We start from the raw sequence: 20513 nt of genomic DNA, 5'->3' as shown, positions 1-20513 counted from the left end.
ATTCTGCAGCAAATAACTCATCTCCTGACTTGCCAAAGCCTGTCCACCAAGCAAGGCACAAATCAAAAGTGTGATGGATACTCCCCATTTGCCTGGATGAGTGCAGCTCCAACAACACTCAAGAAGCTCAACATCATCCAGGACAAAGCAGCTCACTTGATTAGCAACTCATCCACCACCTTAAACATTCACTCCCACCACCACTGATGCACAGTAGCAGCAGTGTGTACCATCTACAAGATGCACTGCAGCAGCTCACCCAGGCTCCTTTCACAGCACCTCCAAACCTGCACCTGGAAAGTCAAGGGCAGCAGATACGTAGGAACATCACCACCTTCATTCAGAGTATTTCTTAAATAGTGAGAGGTTGGGAAGTGTTGATGTTCCGAGGGACTTGGGTGTCCATGTTCATGAGTCACTGAAAGCTAGCATGCAGATACAGCAAACAATTAAGAAGGCAAATGGCATGATGGCCTTAGAGGATTTGAGAATAGGAGTAAAGGTGTCTTAGTGCAATTATATAGAGCCATCTCCTGACTAGCCAAAGCCTGTCCACCCCATGCAAGGCACAAATAAAAAGTACCAGGAGTATTGTGTGCAGTTTTGGTCTCCTTACCTAAGGAAAGATATACTTGCCATAGAGGGAGTGCAATAAAGATTCACCAACTAATTCCTGGGTTGCAGGAATTGTCCTCTGAGGAACAATTAAATGGAACTTTATTCTCTGGAGTTTAGGATAAGAGGTGATCTCATTCAAACATATAAAATTCATGCAGGGCTCCACAGGGTAGATGCAGAAAGGATGTTTCCCTTGGCTGGTATGTCTAGAACCAGGGGACACATCTCGGAATAACAGCTGTTCATTTAAGACTGAGATGAGGAGGAATTTCTTCAATCAGGCGGTGGTGAATCTTTGGAATTCTCTGCCCCAGAGGGCTGTGGAGGTTCAGTCATCGATTATGTTCAAGACTGAGATTGATAGATTTCTACATGTTAAAAACATCAAGAGATATGGGGATAGTGCAGAAAAATGGTGTTGAAGCAGAAGATCAGCTATGCTCTCATTGAATGGTGGATTGGGCTAGAAGAGCTGAATGCCCTATTGCTCCTATTTCTTATGTTCTTATGTGCAAGTTCCCTTCCAAGCCTCACACTACACTGACTTGAAAATATACCGCAATTCCTTCACTGTCGCTGGGTCGAAATCTTGGAAATTCCCTTCCAAACAGTATTGTGGGTGCACCTACACCACATGGACTGCAGCAAAACTTCCCTACTTTTATATTGTATTCCCCTTGCAATAAGTGACAACATTTACATTTACCTTTCTAATCATTTGCTGAACCTGCATACTAACTTGTTGCGATTCATGTACCAGGACACCCAGGTCCCTCTGTACTGTAGGGTTCTGCAATCTTTTTCCATTTCAGTAATATGCTGCTTTTCCAGCCTTCCTACCTAATTGCATATGTATGTGCACTTGGAGGGAGTGCTGTGTCACTTTACGAGGATGACACCGGGACTCCAAGGGTTAAATTACAGGAGGGATTATGCAAACTAGGGTGGTAATTCCTGGAATTCAGAAGTTGTAACTGATTAGTTGATTGAAGTTTTGAATATTAAGGGGAACAGGAAAGATTGAAAGATAAACTATTTCCACTCAATGAGTTAAGGTCTAGGTGATGTTGTCTAATATTTGGAGCCAGACTTTTGAGGAGTGAAATTTAAAATAAAAATGCTTAGACGCACAAACGGTAGTAGAAGTTTTGAACTCTGACCCACAAATGGCAATTGATGTTAGATCAATTGTTAAATTTTAAATCTGAGATTGATGGATTTCTGTTAATGAAAAGGATCGAGGGCAATGTTGGGTATATGAGGTTAGGTTGCAGATCAGCTATGATATTGCTGATTGACAGAATACATTTGTAGTGTGTCAGGGTGGATGCGAAATGGCCAATCCTATGTTACAAAAATTGTGAGAAAGATGCTGTGTCCAGGGGTTGCTGAGAGTGGTGGGAAGCTCTGTGTAAGGAGCAAGAACTAAGAAGAGGTTTTCCCTCTCTCTACTGTAGGGCTCACTGGACGTGTTGTGTATCAGTAATTACCAATTTCCCCTGAGTCTGGCTTTGTTTGAACAGAGTTAGTGGTAACTGTTGAATAGTTGACTATTCTGGATGGAGTGAGGTTTCACTGTTTCTCTTGCTCTTTTCCCAAGGGCTGGGAATTCTGAATGACAGCATGTGTGGAGGGATGCAACTACTGCCAGACCCCCTTTACTCCATTCCCACAGACAATACTTATCTGCTGGCAGTCACTGCCACAGACACTGGCCGTATATTCCTGGCCGGAAAAGATGGCTGTTTGTATGAAGTTGCCTATCAGGTATTTTTTTTTTTTTCTTCCTACCCTCTTCCCTTTGCTGCACAGTATTTTATCAGAGCGTCAGAGTGGGATAGTGAGTGGATAGTGTGCTGGGCGATGTGGCAAGTCTGTGGTGTGATGGCTGAACAAGCAGGGTGGTCTGGATGAGTGGCCGGTGTGGTTGGGACGGGGTGGTGTCTGAGCGAGCGGGCGGGCGGGGTGGTGTGTGAGCGAGCGAGCGGGCGGGCGGGGTGGTGGGTGAGCGGGCGGGTGGGGCGGGGTGGGCGTGCGGGCGGGCGGGGTGGTGTGCGAGCGGGGTGGAGGTGAGAGTGATTGTGGTCGAGAGCCTTGACATGATTTTGCTTAAACATTTGATTTCCTTGGTTTTCTAGGCTGAGGCTGGTTGGTTTAGCCAACGATGTAGGAAGATAAATCACTCAAAGAGCTCTCTATCCTTCCTTGTTCCCTCATTTCTGCAATTCACCTTCTCTGAAGATGGTAAGTAAAATGAAAAGCTCAGTGTGGGTAAGCCAGAGTCGATGATGTCTCTGCAGTTTTCGTTGACAGGCACGGGACATGATCACAGGCCTCAGTGTCTCAAGTCACAGGACAACCCATCTGTAAAACAAAAACAGAATTACCTGGAAAAACTCAGCAGGTCTGGCAGCATCGGCGGAGAAGAAAAGAGTTGACGTTTCGAGTCCTCATGACCCTTTGACAGAACCCATCTGTAAACTTGCTTTGATTTGCAAATCAGCTGGAGGCTGTAGCTTTTGAACTAGAGCACATTAGCACCACCTGGTGGAACAGTGACCACTCCATCTTGGAGAAATTCTGGCAATTATACACGAGGTTTGCTCGTACATTGGAACTGCTGGGTGCAAAAATAGCAAATCTCATTCACGTGCCCTTGTAATCACATGATCTAATGAAGCTTTGACTAATTACATCAAGTGATCTGTTTCAATGAATCTACAGACGCAGACATGAGGTAAAGGCAAAGAAAGACTTGCATTTCTACAATGCTTTCACGATCAGGCTTGCTAGTGCTGTTGGGAGGAGTTTAAACTAATTCGGCAGGGGCTGGGGACACAGTGTTAGCAGAATAGGGACACATCGTAATACAGTAAAACAATCAAGTCAGAGGGAGTACAGCTGCATAGAGTTTCAAGGGAGTATGGCAAGGCTGGATGTCCTCTACTTTAATGCCAGAAGTATTACAGGTAAAACGGATGAGTTAAGGGTGAGATAAAAGCAAAAAACTGCAGATGCTGGAAATACAAAACAAAAATAAAAATACCTGGAAAAATTCATCAGGTCTGGCAGCATCTGCGGAGAGAAACGCAGTTAACGTTTTGAGTCCGTATGACTCTTCAGTTAAGGGTGAGGATTGACATGTGGAATTGTGATATAGTAGCCATCACTGAGACGGGTTGAGGAAGGAGCAGGATTGGCAGCTCAACATTTTGGGATATAGCGTCTTCAGGCGAGACAGTGGGGTGGGGTTGGGAGGTGTAAAAGAGGAGGAGGCATTGCATTATTATTTAAGGAGTCAGTTACTGCAGCAAGGAGAGATGATATCTTGGAGGGGGCATCGAATGAAGCTTTGTGGGTAGAGCTTAGGAATAAAAAAGGGGCAACCACGTTGTTAGGTGTTTATCATAGACCCCCAGATAGTCAGCGGGAAATTGAGGAGCAAATACGTGCACAATTTGCGGAGGTGTGCTGGACCTAATTCTGGGGAATGAAGCTGGACAAGTGGCTGAGGTGGTGGTGGTGGGGGAGCATTTTGGTGATACCAACCACAACATGGTACAATTTAAGCTTGTTATGGACAAAGAAATAGACAAGTTGCAATAAAATGTTTTGGATTGGGGGAGAGTGGATTTTAGTAAAATAAGACAGGATCTGGCCAAGGTAGACAGGGAACAGCTGCTTGTGGGGAAATCTACAGAGTTGCACTGGGGGACATTCAAAAAGGAAATGGGGAGGGTACTGGCTCAACATGTTCCCTCTAGGATGATAGGAAGGAGTAACAAGCCTGGAGAACCATGGATGACCAGAGATATTCAGGATATGATGAGAAGGAAAAGAGAGGCTTTTAGCAGATACAAGGGGTCCAAATCAGCGGAGGCATTAGCGGAGTACCGAAAGTGCGGGGTGGAGCTTGAGATAGCAATTAGGAGAGCAAAGAGGGGATATGAGAAAGCTCCGGCTGGTAAAAGTAGGGAAAATCCCAAGATATTCTATAATTATATTAATAGGAAGAGAACAACCAGGGAAAGAGTAGGGCCTATAAGGGACCAAGGGGGCAATCTATGGGTGGAGCCAGAGGACGTTGGTAGAGTGTTGAACGAATACTTCCCATCTGCCTTCACCCAAGAGGATGAAGGTATGGAACTGGGGAAGAGAGACTGTGAGGTTCTTGAGCAAATTGATATAGGGAGTGACAAGGTATTGGAGGTGTTGGCAGGCTTAAAAGTGGACAAATCTCCAGGTCTGGATGATTTGTGTCCCAGACTGCTGAGGGAGGCAAGGGAGAAGATCGCAGGGACTCTGACCCAAATTTAACAACTCACCAGAGGGTGAGGCTCCACAAATCTCCCCATCCTCCATGATGGGGGATCCCAGCACATCAGCGAAAGATAAGGGTCAAGCACGTGCAACAATCTTCAGCCATAAGTGCTGAGTGGATGATTCATCTCAGCCTCCCCCAGAGATCCCCAGCATCACAGATGCCAGTCTTCAGCCAATTCGATTCAGTCCACGTGATATCAAGAAATGGCTGAAGGCACTGGATACTGCAAAGGGTATGGGCCCTGACAATATTCCGGCAACAGTACTGAAGACTTGTGCTCCAGAACTTGCTGCGCCCCTAGCCAAGCTGTTCCTGTAACACTGCAACAATGGCATCGCCCCAGCTATGTAGAAAATTGCCCAGGTATGTCCTTTACACAAAAAGCAGGACAAATTCAACCAGGCCAATTAACCCCCCCCCCCCACATCAGTCTACTCTCCACCATCATTTAAGTGATGGAAAGAGTCATCAACAGAGCTAACAAGTGGCACTTGCTTACCAATAACCTGCTCACTGACGCTCAGCTTCTGACCTCATTACAGCCTTGTTTCAAGCATGGACAAAAGGAACCAAACTCAAGAGGTGAGGTGAGAGCGACTGCCCTTGACATCAAGGCAGCATTTGACTAAGTGTGGCATCAGGGAGCCCTCGCAAAATTGGAGTCAATGGGAAACAGGGGAAGAAAAGTTTGTGCTGGTTGGAGTCATACTTAGCACAAAGGAAAATACAAACATACGAACAAGGAGCAGGAGTCGGCCATTCAGCTCCTTGATCCTGCTCCGCCATTTAATAAGATCGTGGCTGATCTGATAGCAACCTAAAATCTGCATCTCGCCTGCCCCTGATAACCTCCTTGCTTACCAAGAATCTGTCGATCTCTGCCTTAAAATATTCAAAGACTCTGCTTCCGCTGCCTTTTCAGGAAAAGAGTTCCAAAGATTCATGACCCTATGAGAGAAAATAATTTTGCATCATCTCACTTTTAAATGGGCGACCCCTTATTTTTATTTTTAAACGGTGACCCCTAGTTCTAGATTCTACCTAAGTGGAAACGTTCTCTCCACGTCCACCCTGTCAAGACCCCTCAGGATCTTAAAGGCTTCAAGCAAGTCGCCTCTTACTCTTCTTAACCCCAATGGACACAAGCCTAGCCTGTCCTACATGCCCATTCATGTAATACCTGCCCATTCCAGGTATTAGCCTGGTAAACCTCTGAACTGCTTCCAACGCATTTACATCCTTACTTAAATAAGGTGACCAATACTGTATGCAGTACTCCAGATGTGGTCTCACTCGTGTTCTGTATAACTGAAGCATAACCTCCCAATTTTGTATTCAATTCTCATCACAATAAATAATAACATTCTATTAGCTTTCCTAATTACTTGCTGTACCTGCATACTAGTCTTTAGCAGTTCATGCACTAATACACCCAGATCCCTCTGCATTTCAGAGCTCTGCAATCTTTCAGCATTTTGATAACATGCTTCTCTTTTATTCTTACTGCCAAAATGGGCAATATCACATTTTCCCACTTCCCACGTTACACTCTGCCAGACCTTGCCCACTCACTTAACCTATCTATATATTTTTGTCGCCTCCTTATCTCCTCTTCACAACTTAGTTTCCTACCTATCTTTGAGTCATCAGCATCCCATCCCTTCATCCAAGCCATTTATATAAATTATAAACAATTGAGGTCCCAGCCCTGATCCCTGTGGCACATCACTCATTATACCTTGCTAACCTGAAAAAGACCCATTTATGCCTACTCTCTGCTTCCTGTTAGCCAGCCGATCTTCTATCCACGCCAATATGTCACCCCCTACACCATGAGCTTTTATTTTCTGCAATAACATTTGATGTGGCACTTTATCAAGCGCCTTCTGGAAATCTAAGTACAGTACATTTACCGGTTCTCCTTTATCCACAACGCATGTTACTTATTCAAAGAACTCCAATAAATTGCTTAAACATGATTTCCCTCTCTCAAAACCATGCTGACTCTGCCTGATTACTTTGAACTTATCCAAGTGCCCTGCTATAGCTTCTTTAATAATCGCTTCTAACATTTTTCCTTTGGCAGATGTTAAGCTAACTGGCCTGTGGTTTTCTGTTTTCTTCCTCCCTTTTTGAATAATCGAGTTACATTTGCTATCTTCCAATGTAATGAGACTTTCCCTGAATCTAGAGAGTTTCAGAAAATTAAAATCAATGCATCATCTTTCTCAGTAGCCACTTCTTTCTAGACCCTAGGACAAAGTCCATCAGGATTCTGGCACTTGTCGGCCTGCAGCCCCAACAATTTCGTCAGTAACATTTCTCTGGTGATTTGTAATTTTGCTGAACTCTAACTGCCTCTGGGATGTTACTTGAATCCTCTATAGTGAAAGCTGATGCAAAACACCTGTTTAATTCATTTGCCATTGCCCTGTTTTCCATTTTCAATTTTTCAGACTCACTTTCTATAGGTTGTTGGAGGGCTGTCATGTCAGTTCCAGGACATCACTGCAGGAGTTCCTCAGGGTAGTGTTCTCGGTCCAATCATCTTCAGCTGCTTCATCAATAACATTTCCTCCTTCATAAGGTCAGAGTAGGAATGTTTGCTGATCATTGCAATCTTCAGCACCGTTTGCAACTCCTCAGACACTGAAGCAGTCCATGTCCAAATGCAGCAAGACCTGGACAATATCCAGGCTTGGGCTGACAAGTGGCAAGTAACATTTGCGCCCCACAAGTGCCAGGTAATTACTGTCTCCAACAAGAGAGAATCTAACCATCGCCCTTGACGTTCAATGACATCGCCATCGCTGAATCCCCCACTATCAACATCCTTGGGGGGTGGGAGGTTTACCATTGACCAGAAACAGAACTGGACTAGCCATATAAATACTATGACTACAAGACCAGGTCATATATTAGGAATCCTGCTGTGAGTAACTCACCTTCTGGCTCCCCAAAGCCTGTCTACCATCTGCAAGGCACAAGTCAGGAGTGTGATGGAATACTCTTCATTTGTCTGGATGAGTGCAGCTCCAACAACACTCAAAAAGCTTGACACCATCTAGGACAAAACAGCCCACTTGATTGGCACCTCATCCACAAACATTCACTCCCTCCACCACAGTGGCAGCAGTAGATATCATCTGCAAGATGCACTGCAGAAACTCACCAAGGCCCCTTAAGTAGCACCTTCCAAACCCATGGCCGCTCCCATCGAGGAGGTCAAGGGCATCAGATACTTGGGAACACCACCACCTGGAAGTTCCCCTCCAAGCCACTCCCCATCCTGACTTGGAAATATATCGCCGTTCCTTCAGTGTTGCTGGGTTAAAATCCTGGAACCTCCTTCCTAACAGCACTGTGGGTGTACCTATAACACATGGCCTGCAGCGGTTCAAGAAGGCAGCTCACTACCACCTTCTCAAGGGCAATTAGGGATGGGCAATAAATGCTGCCCCAGCCAGCGATGCCCACATCCCATGAATAAATAAATAATTTTTAAAATGCGCGAAAACTCCGAGGTCTGCTGGGACTTGGAGATCCTGACCCCTGCTCTTGACTTTAAGTCTGCACAGGAGTGCTTCTTTGGACTGCATTAGAGAGCTTAAGTTGGAGCTTGGTGAGAAGAGGGCCTTTTAAGGCTTTATTTAAGGGTTACTTTCTTTCTAAAGGTTGGTCTTTCTATAATATAGCAATTGACTAAAAGTTGCTCTTTGGGTTGGGAGATGGTGAGATTTTGTTCAGCTTTAAAACAGGGATTTTACAGGCTCTGGTGCAGCTTCAGCTAGTCAATTGCATAAATGACTTAATATCAGGTTTTCAGAAGCTAGATTCAGGCAGCATAAAAGCAGGCCATCTACAATGCTGCCTTGTCTGCACTGGAGTGCTGCTTTGAGCTGCAGGAGAGTGCTTAGTTGGAGTTTGGTGCAAGAGGGAGTTTGGCCCCTCAGTGTAGGACCTGGTGAATATTTCTTCTGCCCTTAATATTCCCTGAACTAGAAGAAGTAAAAGTAAATGGAGTAATTTAAGGGTAACTCATGGCAGGGCAACGTGGCCAAGTGGAATGCTCCTCCTGTGCGATGTGGGAAGTCAAAGAACAAAGAAAAGTACAGCACAGGAACAGGCCCTTTGGCCCTCCAAGCCTGCGCCGATCATATTGCCCGTCAACTAAAACATTTTGCACTTCCGGGGTGCGTATCCCTCTATTCCCATCCTATTCATGTATTTGTCAAGCTGCCTCTTAAACACCACTATCGTACCTGCTTCCACCACCTCCTCTGGCAGCGAGTTCCAGACACACACTACTCTCTGTGTAAAAAAAAACTTGCCCCACACATCACCTCTATAGTTTTTTCCTCTCACCTTAAATCTATGTCCTCTAGTAATTGACTTTTCCACCCTGCGAAAAAGCTTCTGACTATCTACTCTGTCCATGCCATTCATAATTTTGTAAACTTCTATCAAGTTGCCCCTCAATCTCCATCGCTCTCGTGAGTACATTCCGAGTTTCTCCAACCTCTCCTCATAGCTAATAACCTCCAGACCAGGCAGCATCCTGGTAAACCTCTTCTGCACCCTCTCCAACGCCTCCATATCCTTCTGGTAATGTGGCGACCAGAATTGCACGCAATATTCCAAATGTGTCCTAACCAAGGTTCTATACAGCCGCAGCATGACTTCCCAGCTTTTATACTCAATTCCCCTGCCAGTGAAGGCAAGCATGCCTTTTGCCTTCCTGACTATCTTATCTACCTGTGTTGCCACTTTCAGTGACCTGTATACCTAGATCCCTCTGCCCGTTAATGCACTTAAGTGTTCTGCCATTCACTGTGTAATTCCTGCCTGTATTAGACCTTCCAAAATTCATTGCCTCGCATTTGTCCGGATTAAACTCCATCTGCCATTTCTCCACCCAAGTCTCCAACCGATCTATATCCCGTTGTATCCTTTGACAATCCTCTTCACTATCTGCAACTCCTCCGACCTTGGTGTCGTCTGCAAACTTACTAATTAGCCCAGTTACATTTTCCTCCAAATCATTTATGTATACTACAAACAGCAAAGGCCCCAGCACTGATCCCTGCGGAACTCCACGAGTCACAGCTCTCCATTCAGAAAAGCACCCTTCAACTGCTACCCTCTGTCTTCTATGACCAAGCCAATTCTGTATCCATTTTGCCAGCTCACCTCTGATCCCATGCAACTTTACCTTCTGTACCAGTCTGCCATGAGGGACCTTGTCAAAGGCCTTACTGAAATCCATGTATATAACGTCCACTGCCCTTCCATCGTTGATTATCTTTATCACTTCTTCGAAAAACTCGATCAAGTTAGTGACACTTGTGGTGTCTAGGGCAACCATGTGTGCAGGAAGCCTCTGAAGCTGCAGCTATTCTAAATCCACATTTCGGAGCTGACTGTGGTCGCTGTTGAGCATCCGCAAGGATGAGATCTTCATGGATAGCACGTGCAGTGAGGTAGTCATGCTGCAGGTAAAGAGTACACAGGCAGAAAGGGAATGGGTGACTGCCAGACAGTAAAAGCACTAGGCAGATAGTGCAGGAGTCGCCTGTGTCCATCTCCCTGTCTAACAGATTTTCCGTTTTGGATACTGCTGGGGGAGATGGTTTCTCAGGGGAGTGCAGCAAGAGCCAAGCCTATGACACCACAAATGGCTCAGCTGCTTGGTGGGGGCGAGGTGGGGGGGCTTAGAAAAGGAGTGAGAGAGTAATTGTGGTAGGGGATTCTTTTGAAAGGGGAACAGATAGATGTTTCTGCAGCTGCAGATGTGACACCAGGATAGTAAGTTGCCCCCCTGGTGCCAGGATATAGGATGTCACTGAGTGACTACAGGACATTCTGAAGAGGGAGGGTAAACAGCCAGAGCTCGTGGTCAATATTGATTGGTAAAATGAGGAATGAAAGCGGAATATAGGGAGCTATGAAATAAATTAAAAAACGGGACATCAAAGGTAGTTATCTCAGGATTACTTTCTGTGCCATGTGCTAGTGAGATTAGGAATAGAGGAATAGACCAGTTGAATGCGTGGCTCGAAAGATGGCACAGGAGGGAGGAATTATAGATTCCTGAGGCAATGGGACCGGTTCTGGGGAAGAAACAATTATTCGGGATAGAATTAATAGTCACATACAAAAATGTGGATTGATTCAGAAGAGTCAGCATGGATTTGTAAAAGGAAAATCGTATCTAACGAACTTGCTTGAGTTTTTTTGAAAAGGTAACAGATGGTTGATGAGGGAAATGCCGTTGATGTGGTGTATATGGACTTCCTAAAGGCATTCGATACAGTGCCACAGAACAGACTTGTGAGGAAAGTTTTAGGTCATGGAATAAATGGATCAGTAGCAACATGGATTCAAAATTGGCTCAGGGATAGGAAACAGATGGTTAATGGGTATTTTTTGGGCTGGAGGGAGGTTTTTAGTGGAGTTCTCCAGGTGTCGGTATTGGGACCCTTGCTTTTCCTAATATATATCTAAATGATCCAGATCATGGTGTGCAGGTGACAATTTTAAAGTTTGCAGACGACACAAAACTTGGGAGAATTGTAGACTGTGAGGAGGACACTGTAGAACTTCAAAAGGATATTGACACATGGGTGGAGTGGGCACATAAGTGGCAGATGAAGTTCAATGCGGAGAAGTGTGAGGTGATGCACTTTGGTACAAAGAACTTAGACAGTATAAAATAAAGGAGACTATTCTAAAGGGTCTGCAGGAGCAAAGAGACCTGGGTGTATACGTACATAAATCATTAAAGGTGGTAGGACAGGTAGAGAGAGCTGTTTGTAAAGCAAAAACAAAAATAGCTGGAAAAGCTCAGCAGGTCTGACAGCATCTGCGGAGAGGAACACAGTTGATGTTTTGAGTCTGCATGACTCTTCAGATGATTAGGGTTATTTCGATTCTGGGTTATTTTCCCTGGAACTAAGAAGGCTGAGAGGTGACTTGATTGAGGTGTACAAAATTATGAGGGAAATATATAGAGTGGACAGGGAAAAATTGTTTCCCTTGATGGAGAATTCTAGAACCAGGGGACATAGATTCAAGATAAGTGGCAGAAGCTGTAGGGGGGACATGAGAAAGAACTTTTTTACGCAGAGGGTAGTGGGTGTCTGGAATTCGCTGCCCAAGTTGGTGGTAGAGGCAGAAACTCTTAAACTCTTTTTAAAAGTACCTGGATCTGCACCTAAAGTGCTGTAAGCTGCAGGGCTATTGGCCGGGTGCAGGAAGGTGGGATAGAAAGGACCTGGGTGTCCTCGGGCTGGCATGGACAAGATAGGCTGAATGGCCTCCTTCTATACTGTAACTTTTCCATTGTTTCTCTCCGCAGATGCTGTCAGACCTGCTGAGTTTTTCCAGATATTTTTGTTTTTGTTTTAGATTTCCAGCATCTGCAGTATTTTGCTTTTATGTTTGTAAAGCATACAGTTTTCAAGGCTTCATTAATAGGGGCATAGAGTAGAGGAGCGGGGAGGTTTTGATGAACTTATATAAGACACTCATTAGACCTCAGCTGGAGTATTATGTACAGTTCTGGGTGCCACACTATAGGAAGGATGTGAACACATTGGAGAGAGTGCAGAAGAGGTTTACATAGAAACTAGGAGCAGGAGTAGGCCACTTGACCTTATGAGCCTGCTCCGCCATTCATTATGATCATGGCTGATCATCCAACTCATTAGCCTACTCCTGCTTTCTCCCCATATCCTTTGATCCCTTTTGCCCCAAGAGCTATATCTAACTCCTCCTTGAAAACATACTATGTTTTGGTCTCAACTCCTTTATGTGGTAATGAATTCCACAAGCTCACCCCTCTCTGGGTGAAGAAACTTCTCGTCATCTCAGCCCTAAATGGTCTATCCATATCCTCAGACTGTGACCCCTGGTTCTGGACTCCTCACCATCGGGAACTCCTTCCTGCATCTACCCTGTCTAGTCCTGTTAGAATTTTATAGGTTTCTATGAGATCCCCCCTCATTCTTCAGAACTGCAGTGAATATAATCCTAATCGACTCAGTCTCTCCTCACATGTCAGTCCCGCCATCCCAGGAATCAGTCGAGATTGGTTCCAGGGATGAGACTTCTGTTATGAGGAAAGATTGGAAAAGTTGGGACTGTTTTCCTTGGAGAGGAGAAGGCTAAGCTTGATAGAAGTTTTCAAAACCCTGAGAGGCCTGGACAGAGTAGATAGGGAGCAAGTGTTCCCACTCGTAAATGGATTGAGAACCAGAGGACACAGTTTTAAAGTGTTTTGCAAAAGCAGCAAATGCAAGGTGAGACACAGCGAGTAGTTAGGGTTTGGAATGCACTGCCCGGAAGTGTGGAGGCATGTTTGACTGAGGCATTCAAGAGGGCATTGAACGATTATTTAAATAGAAACAATGTTCAGAGTTACGGGGAAAAGGCAGGAGATTGGCGCTCAGTTAAAATGCTCAGAGAGCTGGTGCAGACATCATGCGTCGAATGGCCCCCTGCTTCATAACAATTCTGTGTTTCTGAGAGACCTGTACAAGTTGGACAGGTTGCACCCCAGCAGGACTGGGACCAAAATCCTCGCAGAGGTATTTGTAGAACTGTGGGGGACGGTTTAAACTTGAGTGGCAGGGGATGGGAATTTGAGTAGGGAGACACGAAAGGGAAATAAAGGTAGGGATGAAAGACCGAAAAGTAGAAAGCAAAAGTGGAAGGCAGGGGAAACGAGGGCTTGCAGCATTTAGGGCCATGTTACAAAAAAGATGTGTGAAAATGTTAAAAAGAAATCTCTACAGGCACATTTTTATTATTCATTTATGGGATGTGGACTTCGCTGGCTAGGCCAGCATTTATTGCCCATCCCTAATTGCCCTTGAGAAGGTGGTGGTGAGCTCCCTTCTTGAACTGCTGCAGTCCATGTGGTGTAGGTACACCCACAGTGCTGTTAGGGAGGGAGTTCCAGGATTTTGACCCAGCGACAGTGAAGGAACGACATTATATTTCCAAGCCAGTGAGTGGCTTGGAGGGAAGCTTCCAAGTGGTGTTGTTCCCATGTGTCCGCTGCCATTGATGAAGCAGCTGAAGATGGTTGGGTCTAGGACATTAACCTGAGGAAGTCTTTCACTGTTGCCCTGCAGCTGAGATGACTGACCTCCAACAACCACAACCATCTTCCTTTGTGCTAGGTATGACTCCAAACAGCGGAGAGTTTCCTCCCTGATTCCCATTGAATCCAGTGTTGCTAGGGTTCCTTGATGCCACACTTGGTCAAATGCTGCTTTGATGTCAAAGGCAGTTACTCTCACCTCACCTCGGGAGTTCAGCTCTTTTGTCCACGTTTGAACCAAGGCTGTAATGAGGTCAGGAGCTGAGTGGCCCTGGCAGAATCCAAACTGAGCGTCAGTGAGCAGGTTATTGCTAAGTAAGAGGCGTTTGTAGCACTGTTGATGACCCCTTCCATCACTTTACTGATGATGGAGAGTAAACTGATGGGGCAGTAATTGGAGGGGTTCTGTTTCTCTGGCTTTTTGTGTACAGGACATAACTAGGCAATTCTCCACATTGCCAGGTAGGTGTATTTGAATGCATGGAGCATTTGCAATAAGGTAGGCGAATTAACAGTGCAAATAGATACCAATGGGTGTGATATGATTGCAATTACAGAGACATGGCAGCAGAGTGACTCAGGTTGGGAACTTAATATCCAAGGGTACTTGATATTTTGGAAGGACAGGCAAAAGGAAAAGGAGGTGGGCTGGCGTTGTTTGTGAGGGATGAAATCATTGCAATAGTGAGAGAGGATATTGGCTTAGAAAATCTAGATGTAGAATCAGCCTGGGTGGAGCTTAGAAGCAACAAAAGGCGGAAAGCACGGGGTGTTATTTATAGGCCTCCAAACAGTAGTGGTAAAGTAGGGTACAGCATTAAGCAGGAAATTAGAGATGCATGTAACAAGGGTGCTACAGAAATCATGGGTGACTTTAATCTACATTTAGACAGCGCAAACCAAATTAGCAATAATGCTGTGGTGGATGAGTTCCTGGAGTGTGCGCGGTGATTTTTTAAGACCAGTACGGCGAGGAACCAGCTAGGGAGCAGGCTTTTCTCACCTTGGTATTGTGCAATGAGAAGGGGTTAATTAATAGTATTGTTGTGTGGGGTCTTTTAGGGAACAGTGACCATAACATGATAGAATTCTTCATTAGGATGGAAAGTGAAATAGCCCGATCCAAAACTAGGGTCCTAAATCTAAACAAAGGAAACTGCAAAGGTATGAGGTAAGGGAAACTTCATTAAAAGGCAAGACGGTGGATAGACAATGGCTAATATTTAAGGAACAAATTAACGCATTGCAGCAGTTATACATTCCTTTTTGGTGCAAAAACACAACAGTAAAAGTGGCCCAACCATGGCTAACAAAAGAAATGAAAGATAGTATTAGATCCAAACAGGAGTCATATAAAGTTGCTAGAAAAAGTAGCAAGCCTGAGGATTTGGAGCTGTATAGAATTCAGCAAGGAAGGACCAATAGGTTAAGAAGGGAAAAATAGACGATGAGAGCAAACTTGCAAGGAAAATAAAAGCAGACTGTAAAAGCTTCTTTAATTATTTAAAAAGAAAAAGATTAGTGAAGACAAATGTAGGTCCCTTACAGTCAGAAACATGATAATTTATAATAGAACAAGGAAATGTCAGAGAATTTAACAACTTTAGTTAAATCTTCATGGAGGAAGACACAAATAATTTCTCAGAAGTACTAGGGAACCAAGGGTCTCTTGAGAAGGAGGAATTGAAGGAAATTAGTGTTACTAAAACAATAGTGCTGGTGAAATTAATGGAACTGAAGGCTGATAAATCCCCAGGGCCTGATACTCTACATACCAGGGTGCTAAAGGAGGTGGCCATGGAAATAGTGGATGCGTTGGTTGTCATCTTCTAAAATTCTGCAGATTCTGGAATAGTCCCTGCAGATTGAAGGGTGATAAATGTAACCCCAACTATTTAAAAAAAGAGGGAGAAAACAGGGAATTACAGACCGGTTAGCCTAACATTAGTAGTAAGGAAAATGCTAGAGTCTATTATTAAGATTAAAATTCTGACAGGGCTGGACAGATTGGATGCAGGGATGATATTTCCTCTGGCTGGGTCTCTAGAACAACGGGACATGGGGTAGGCCTTTTAGAACTGAGATGAGAGGGTGGTTAACCTGTGGAATTCTCTACCACAGAAGGCTGTGGAGGCCAAGTCGTTGCATATATTTAAAAAGGAAATAGAAATCTAGATTCGAAAGGCGTCAAGCGGTAAGGGTAGCGAGAGTGGGATTGGGGCGTCATGGAACCCTTGTAAGACGCAAATGTTCCATGTTCCCACTGATCTCCCTTTTGAAATTCAACAGTTGAAAAATCAATTTCCCAACCATCTCAAGGTGCAAATTTCAGATCCAAACTATTTACTTGTACTCAAACCCACCATAATCTCTCATTACAAATGCATAAACCTAACACCTTTAACCTTTCATTTCTTCGACCTCAGACAACCTGTCTCAAATAACCTTCTCCCTGTTTAATTAACCCCGGACACACTCACCCACAGCTTTCTACACAGACAACATAATCATGAAATATGCATCCCTTAGCATGCTGTAATGAGGTCAGGAACTGAGTAGCTCTGGTGGAACCCAAACTGAGCGTCAATGAGCAGGTTATTGAAGAGCAAGTGCCTTTCAATACCACTGTTGACAACAATTTCCATCATTTTGCTGATGTTCTAGCATAGACTGATAATCAGCTAGGTTGGATTTGTCCTGCTTTTTGTGAACAGGACACGGCCAGTTTTTCCACATTGCCATGTGGATGCCAGTATTGTAGCTCTACTGGAACACCTTGGCTAGGGGCACATGCTAGATCTGGAGCACAAGTCTTCAGTACTATTGCTGGAATCTTGTCAGGGCCCATAGCCTTTGCAGTATCCAGTGCTGCTGGGAACCTCTGGAGGAGGCTGAGATGCATCATCCACTCAACACTTATGGCTGAAGATTTGGGCAAATGTTTCAGCCTTATCTCTATGATGTACTGGGCACCCTCATTGAGGAAGGGGAAATTTGTGGAGTTTCCTCCTCTAGTGAGTTGTTTAATTTTCCACAACCATTCACGAGTGGATGTGGTGGGGCTAAAGAGCTCACATCTGATCCATTCGTTGTGGGATAGCTTAACTCTGTCTATCGTATGCTGCTTATGCTGTTTGGCATGCAAGTAGCCTTGTTGTAGCTTCACCAGGTTTTGGGGAGATGATGGCGTCGTGGTATTGTCGCTGGACTAGTAACCCAGAGACCCAGGGTAATGCTCTGGGGACCTGGGTTTGAATCCTGTCACGGCCGATGATGGAATTTGGATTCAATAAAAAAAAATCTGGAATTAAAAGTCTAATGATGACCATGAAACCATTGTCAATTATTGCAAAAACCCATCTGGTTCACGAATGCCCTTTAGGGAAGGAAATCTGTCGTCCTTACCTGGTCTGGCCTACGTGTGACTCCAGACCCACATCAATGTGGTTGACTCTGAAGTGCCCTCTGAAATGGCCCAACAAGCCACTCAGTTGTGACAAACCGCTACAAAGACACACAAAAGGAATGAAACCGGACAGACCACCGGCATCGACCTAGGCACTGCAAAAGACAATGGCAATCTCAGCCTGTTGACCCTGCAAAGTCCTCCTTACTTATATCTGGGGGCTAGTGAGAGCTGTCTCATAGACTAGTCAAGCAACAACCTGACATAGTCATCCCCACGGAATCATATCTTACAGATAAAGTCCCAGACTCCACCATCACCATCCCTGGGCATGTCCTGTCCCACTGGCAGGACAAACCCAGCAGAGGTGGCGGCACAGTGGTATAGAGCCGGGAGGGAGTTACCTTGGGAATCCTTAACATCGACTCTGTACTCCCATGAAGTCTCATGGCGTCAGGTCAAGCATGGGTAAGGAAACTTCCTGCTGATTACCACGTACAGCCCTCCCTCAGCTGATGAATCGGTGCTCTTCCATGTTGAACATCACTTGGAGGAAGCACTGAGGGTGGCAAGGGCACAGAATGTACTCTAGGTGGGGGACTTCAATGTCCATCACCGAGAGTAGCTCGGTAGTACCACAACTGACCGAGCTGGCTGAGTCCGAAATGACACAGCTGTTAGAATGGGTCTGCGGCAGGTGGTGAGGGAACCAACAAGAGGGAAAAACATACTTGACCTCATCAACCTGCCTATCACAGATGCATTTGCCCATGACAGTATTGTTGGAAGTGACCACCACACAGTCATCGTGGAGACAAAGTCCCACCTTCACATTGAGGATACCCTCCATTGTGTTGTGTGGCATGACCACCGTGCTAAATGGGACAGATTTGAAACAGATCTAGCAACTCAAGACTGGGTTATGATCTAAGAATCCCGTGAAGAATAAAAAAAAGCCCCTTTTTTTTTAGGGATGCCTGGTACTGCTCATGGCATGCCCTCTTGCACTTTTCATTGAACCAGGGTTGATCCCCTGGCTTGGTGGTGTTATGACACAGCGGTGGTTTTGTTTTTATTCATTCATGGGATGTGGGTTTCGCTGGCTGGGCCAGCATTTATTTGCCCATCCCTACTTGCCTTTGAAAAGGTGGTGGTGAGCTGCTGCCTTGAACTGCTGAAGTCCATGTGGTATGGGTACAGCCACAGTGCTGTTAGGAAGGGAGTTCCAGGATTTTGATCCAGCGACAGTGAAGGAACGGCGATATATTTCCATGTCATGATGGTGAGTGACTTGGAGGGGAACTTCCAGATGGTGAAGTTCCCATCTATCTGCTGCTGTTCTCCTTCTTGATGATAGTGGTTGTGAGTTTGGAAGATGCAGCCGAAGGAGCCTTGATGAATTCCTGCAGTGCATCTTGTAGATGGTACACACTGCTGCTACTGTGGTGGAGGGCGTGAATGTTTGTGGATGTGGTGCCAGTCAAGCGGGCTGCTTCTTCCTGGATGGTGTCAAGCTTCTTGAGTGTTGTGCAAGCTGCACTTATCCAGGCAATTGGGGAGTATTCTATCACACTCCTGACTTGTGCCTTGTAGATGGTGGACAGGCTTTGAGGAGTCAGGAGGTGGGTTACTCATCACACTATTCCTAGCCTCTGACCTAGGGCTCTTGTAGCCACAATATTTATATGGATAGTCCAGTTCAGTTTCTGGTGAAGGGCAACCCCCAGAATGATGATAGTGGGGATTCAGTGATGGTAATGCCATTGAATATCAAGGGGCGATGGTTGGATCCTCTCTTGTTGGAGATGGTCATTGCCTGACACATGTGTAGTGCGAATGTTACTTGCCACTTGTCAGCCCAAGCCTGGATATTGCCCACATCTTGCTGCATTTGGACATGGACTGCTTCAGTATCTGAGGATTAGCTGAACATTGTGCAATCATCAGCGAACATCTCCACTCTGACCTTATGACGGAAGGAAGGTCATTGATGAAGCAGCTGAAGATGGCTGAGCCTAGGACACTAGCTGAGGAACTCCTGCAGTGACGTCCTGGAGTTGAGATGACTGACCTCCAACAACCACAACCAACTTCCTTTGTGCTAGGTATGATTCCAACCAGCAGAGAGTTTTCACCCCTGAATCTCATTGACTCCAAGTTTGCTAGGATTCCTTGATGCCACACTCGGTCAAATGCTTCCTTGATGTCAAGGGCAGTCACTCTCACCTCACCTCGGGAGTTCAGCTCTTTTGTCCATGTTTGAACCAAAGCTGTAATGAGGTCAGGAGCTGAGTGGCCCTGGCAGAACCCAAACCGGGCATCAGTGAGCAGGTTATTGCGAAGCAAGTGCCGCTGGATAGCACTGTTGATGACCCCTTCCATCACTTTACTGATGATGGAGAGTAGACTGACGGGGCAGTAATTGGCTGGGTTGGATTTGTCCTGTTTTGTGTACGGGACATACCAGGGCAATTTTCCACATAGCCGGGTAGATGCCAGTGTTGTAGCTGTACTGGAACAGTTTGGCTAGGGACGCGGCAATTTCTGGAGCACAAGTCTTCAGTACAATTGCCAGAATATTGTCAGGGCTCATAGCCTTTGCAGTATCCAGTGCCTTCAGCCGTTTCTGACAGTCATAGAAGTCATAGAGGTCTACAGCACAGAAAAGGCCCTTCAGCCCATGGAATCTGCGCCAGTCAAACAACCTAACTATTCTAATCCCATTTTCCAGCACTAGGCCCATAGCCTTGTATGTCATGGCATCGCAAGTGTACAACCAAATACTTCTTAAATGTTATGAGGGTTTCTGCCTCTACCACCATTTCAGGCAGTGAGTTCCAGATTCCCATCACCCTCTGGGTGAAAAAATTCTTCCTCACATCCTCTCTAAACCTTGTGCCCCTTACCGTAAATTTATGCCCCCTAGTTTTTGATCACTTCAAGGGGAAAAGTTCCTTCCTGTCTACCCTATCTATGCCCCTCATAATTTTATACACCTCAATCATGTCCTTCCTCAATCTCCTCTGCTCCAGGGAAAATAACCCCAGTCTATTCAATCT

The 20513-nt window shown here is 45.3% G+C and overlaps 1 protein-coding gene across 4 annotated transcripts in view; it reads left to right on the top strand.

The window, feature by feature from the left end:
* Positions 1 to 20513, top strand: part of nup155 (nucleoporin 155) — a 287604-nt gene that overhangs the window by 39601 nt on the left and 227490 nt on the right. For all 4 annotated transcript variants that reach the window (XM_041186949.1, XM_041186950.1, XM_041186952.1 and 1 more), the window contains 2 exons: positions 2219 to 2385; positions 2757 to 2862. In XM_041186949.1, the coding sequence (XP_041042883.1) occupies positions 2219 to 2385; positions 2757 to 2862 (273 nt within the window). The remainder of the gene's footprint in view (positions 1 to 2218; positions 2386 to 2756; positions 2863 to 20513) is intronic.

The sequence above is a fragment of the Carcharodon carcharias genome, chromosome 4 (genome assembly GCF_017639515.1).
Source record: "Carcharodon carcharias isolate sCarCar2 chromosome 4, sCarCar2.pri, whole genome shotgun sequence".
Classification (NCBI taxonomy): domain Eukaryota; kingdom Metazoa; phylum Chordata; class Chondrichthyes; order Lamniformes; family Lamnidae; genus Carcharodon; species Carcharodon carcharias.
The sequence above is the reverse complement of the archived record's forward strand: the minus strand, read 5'-3'. Positions and strand labels throughout refer to the sequence as shown.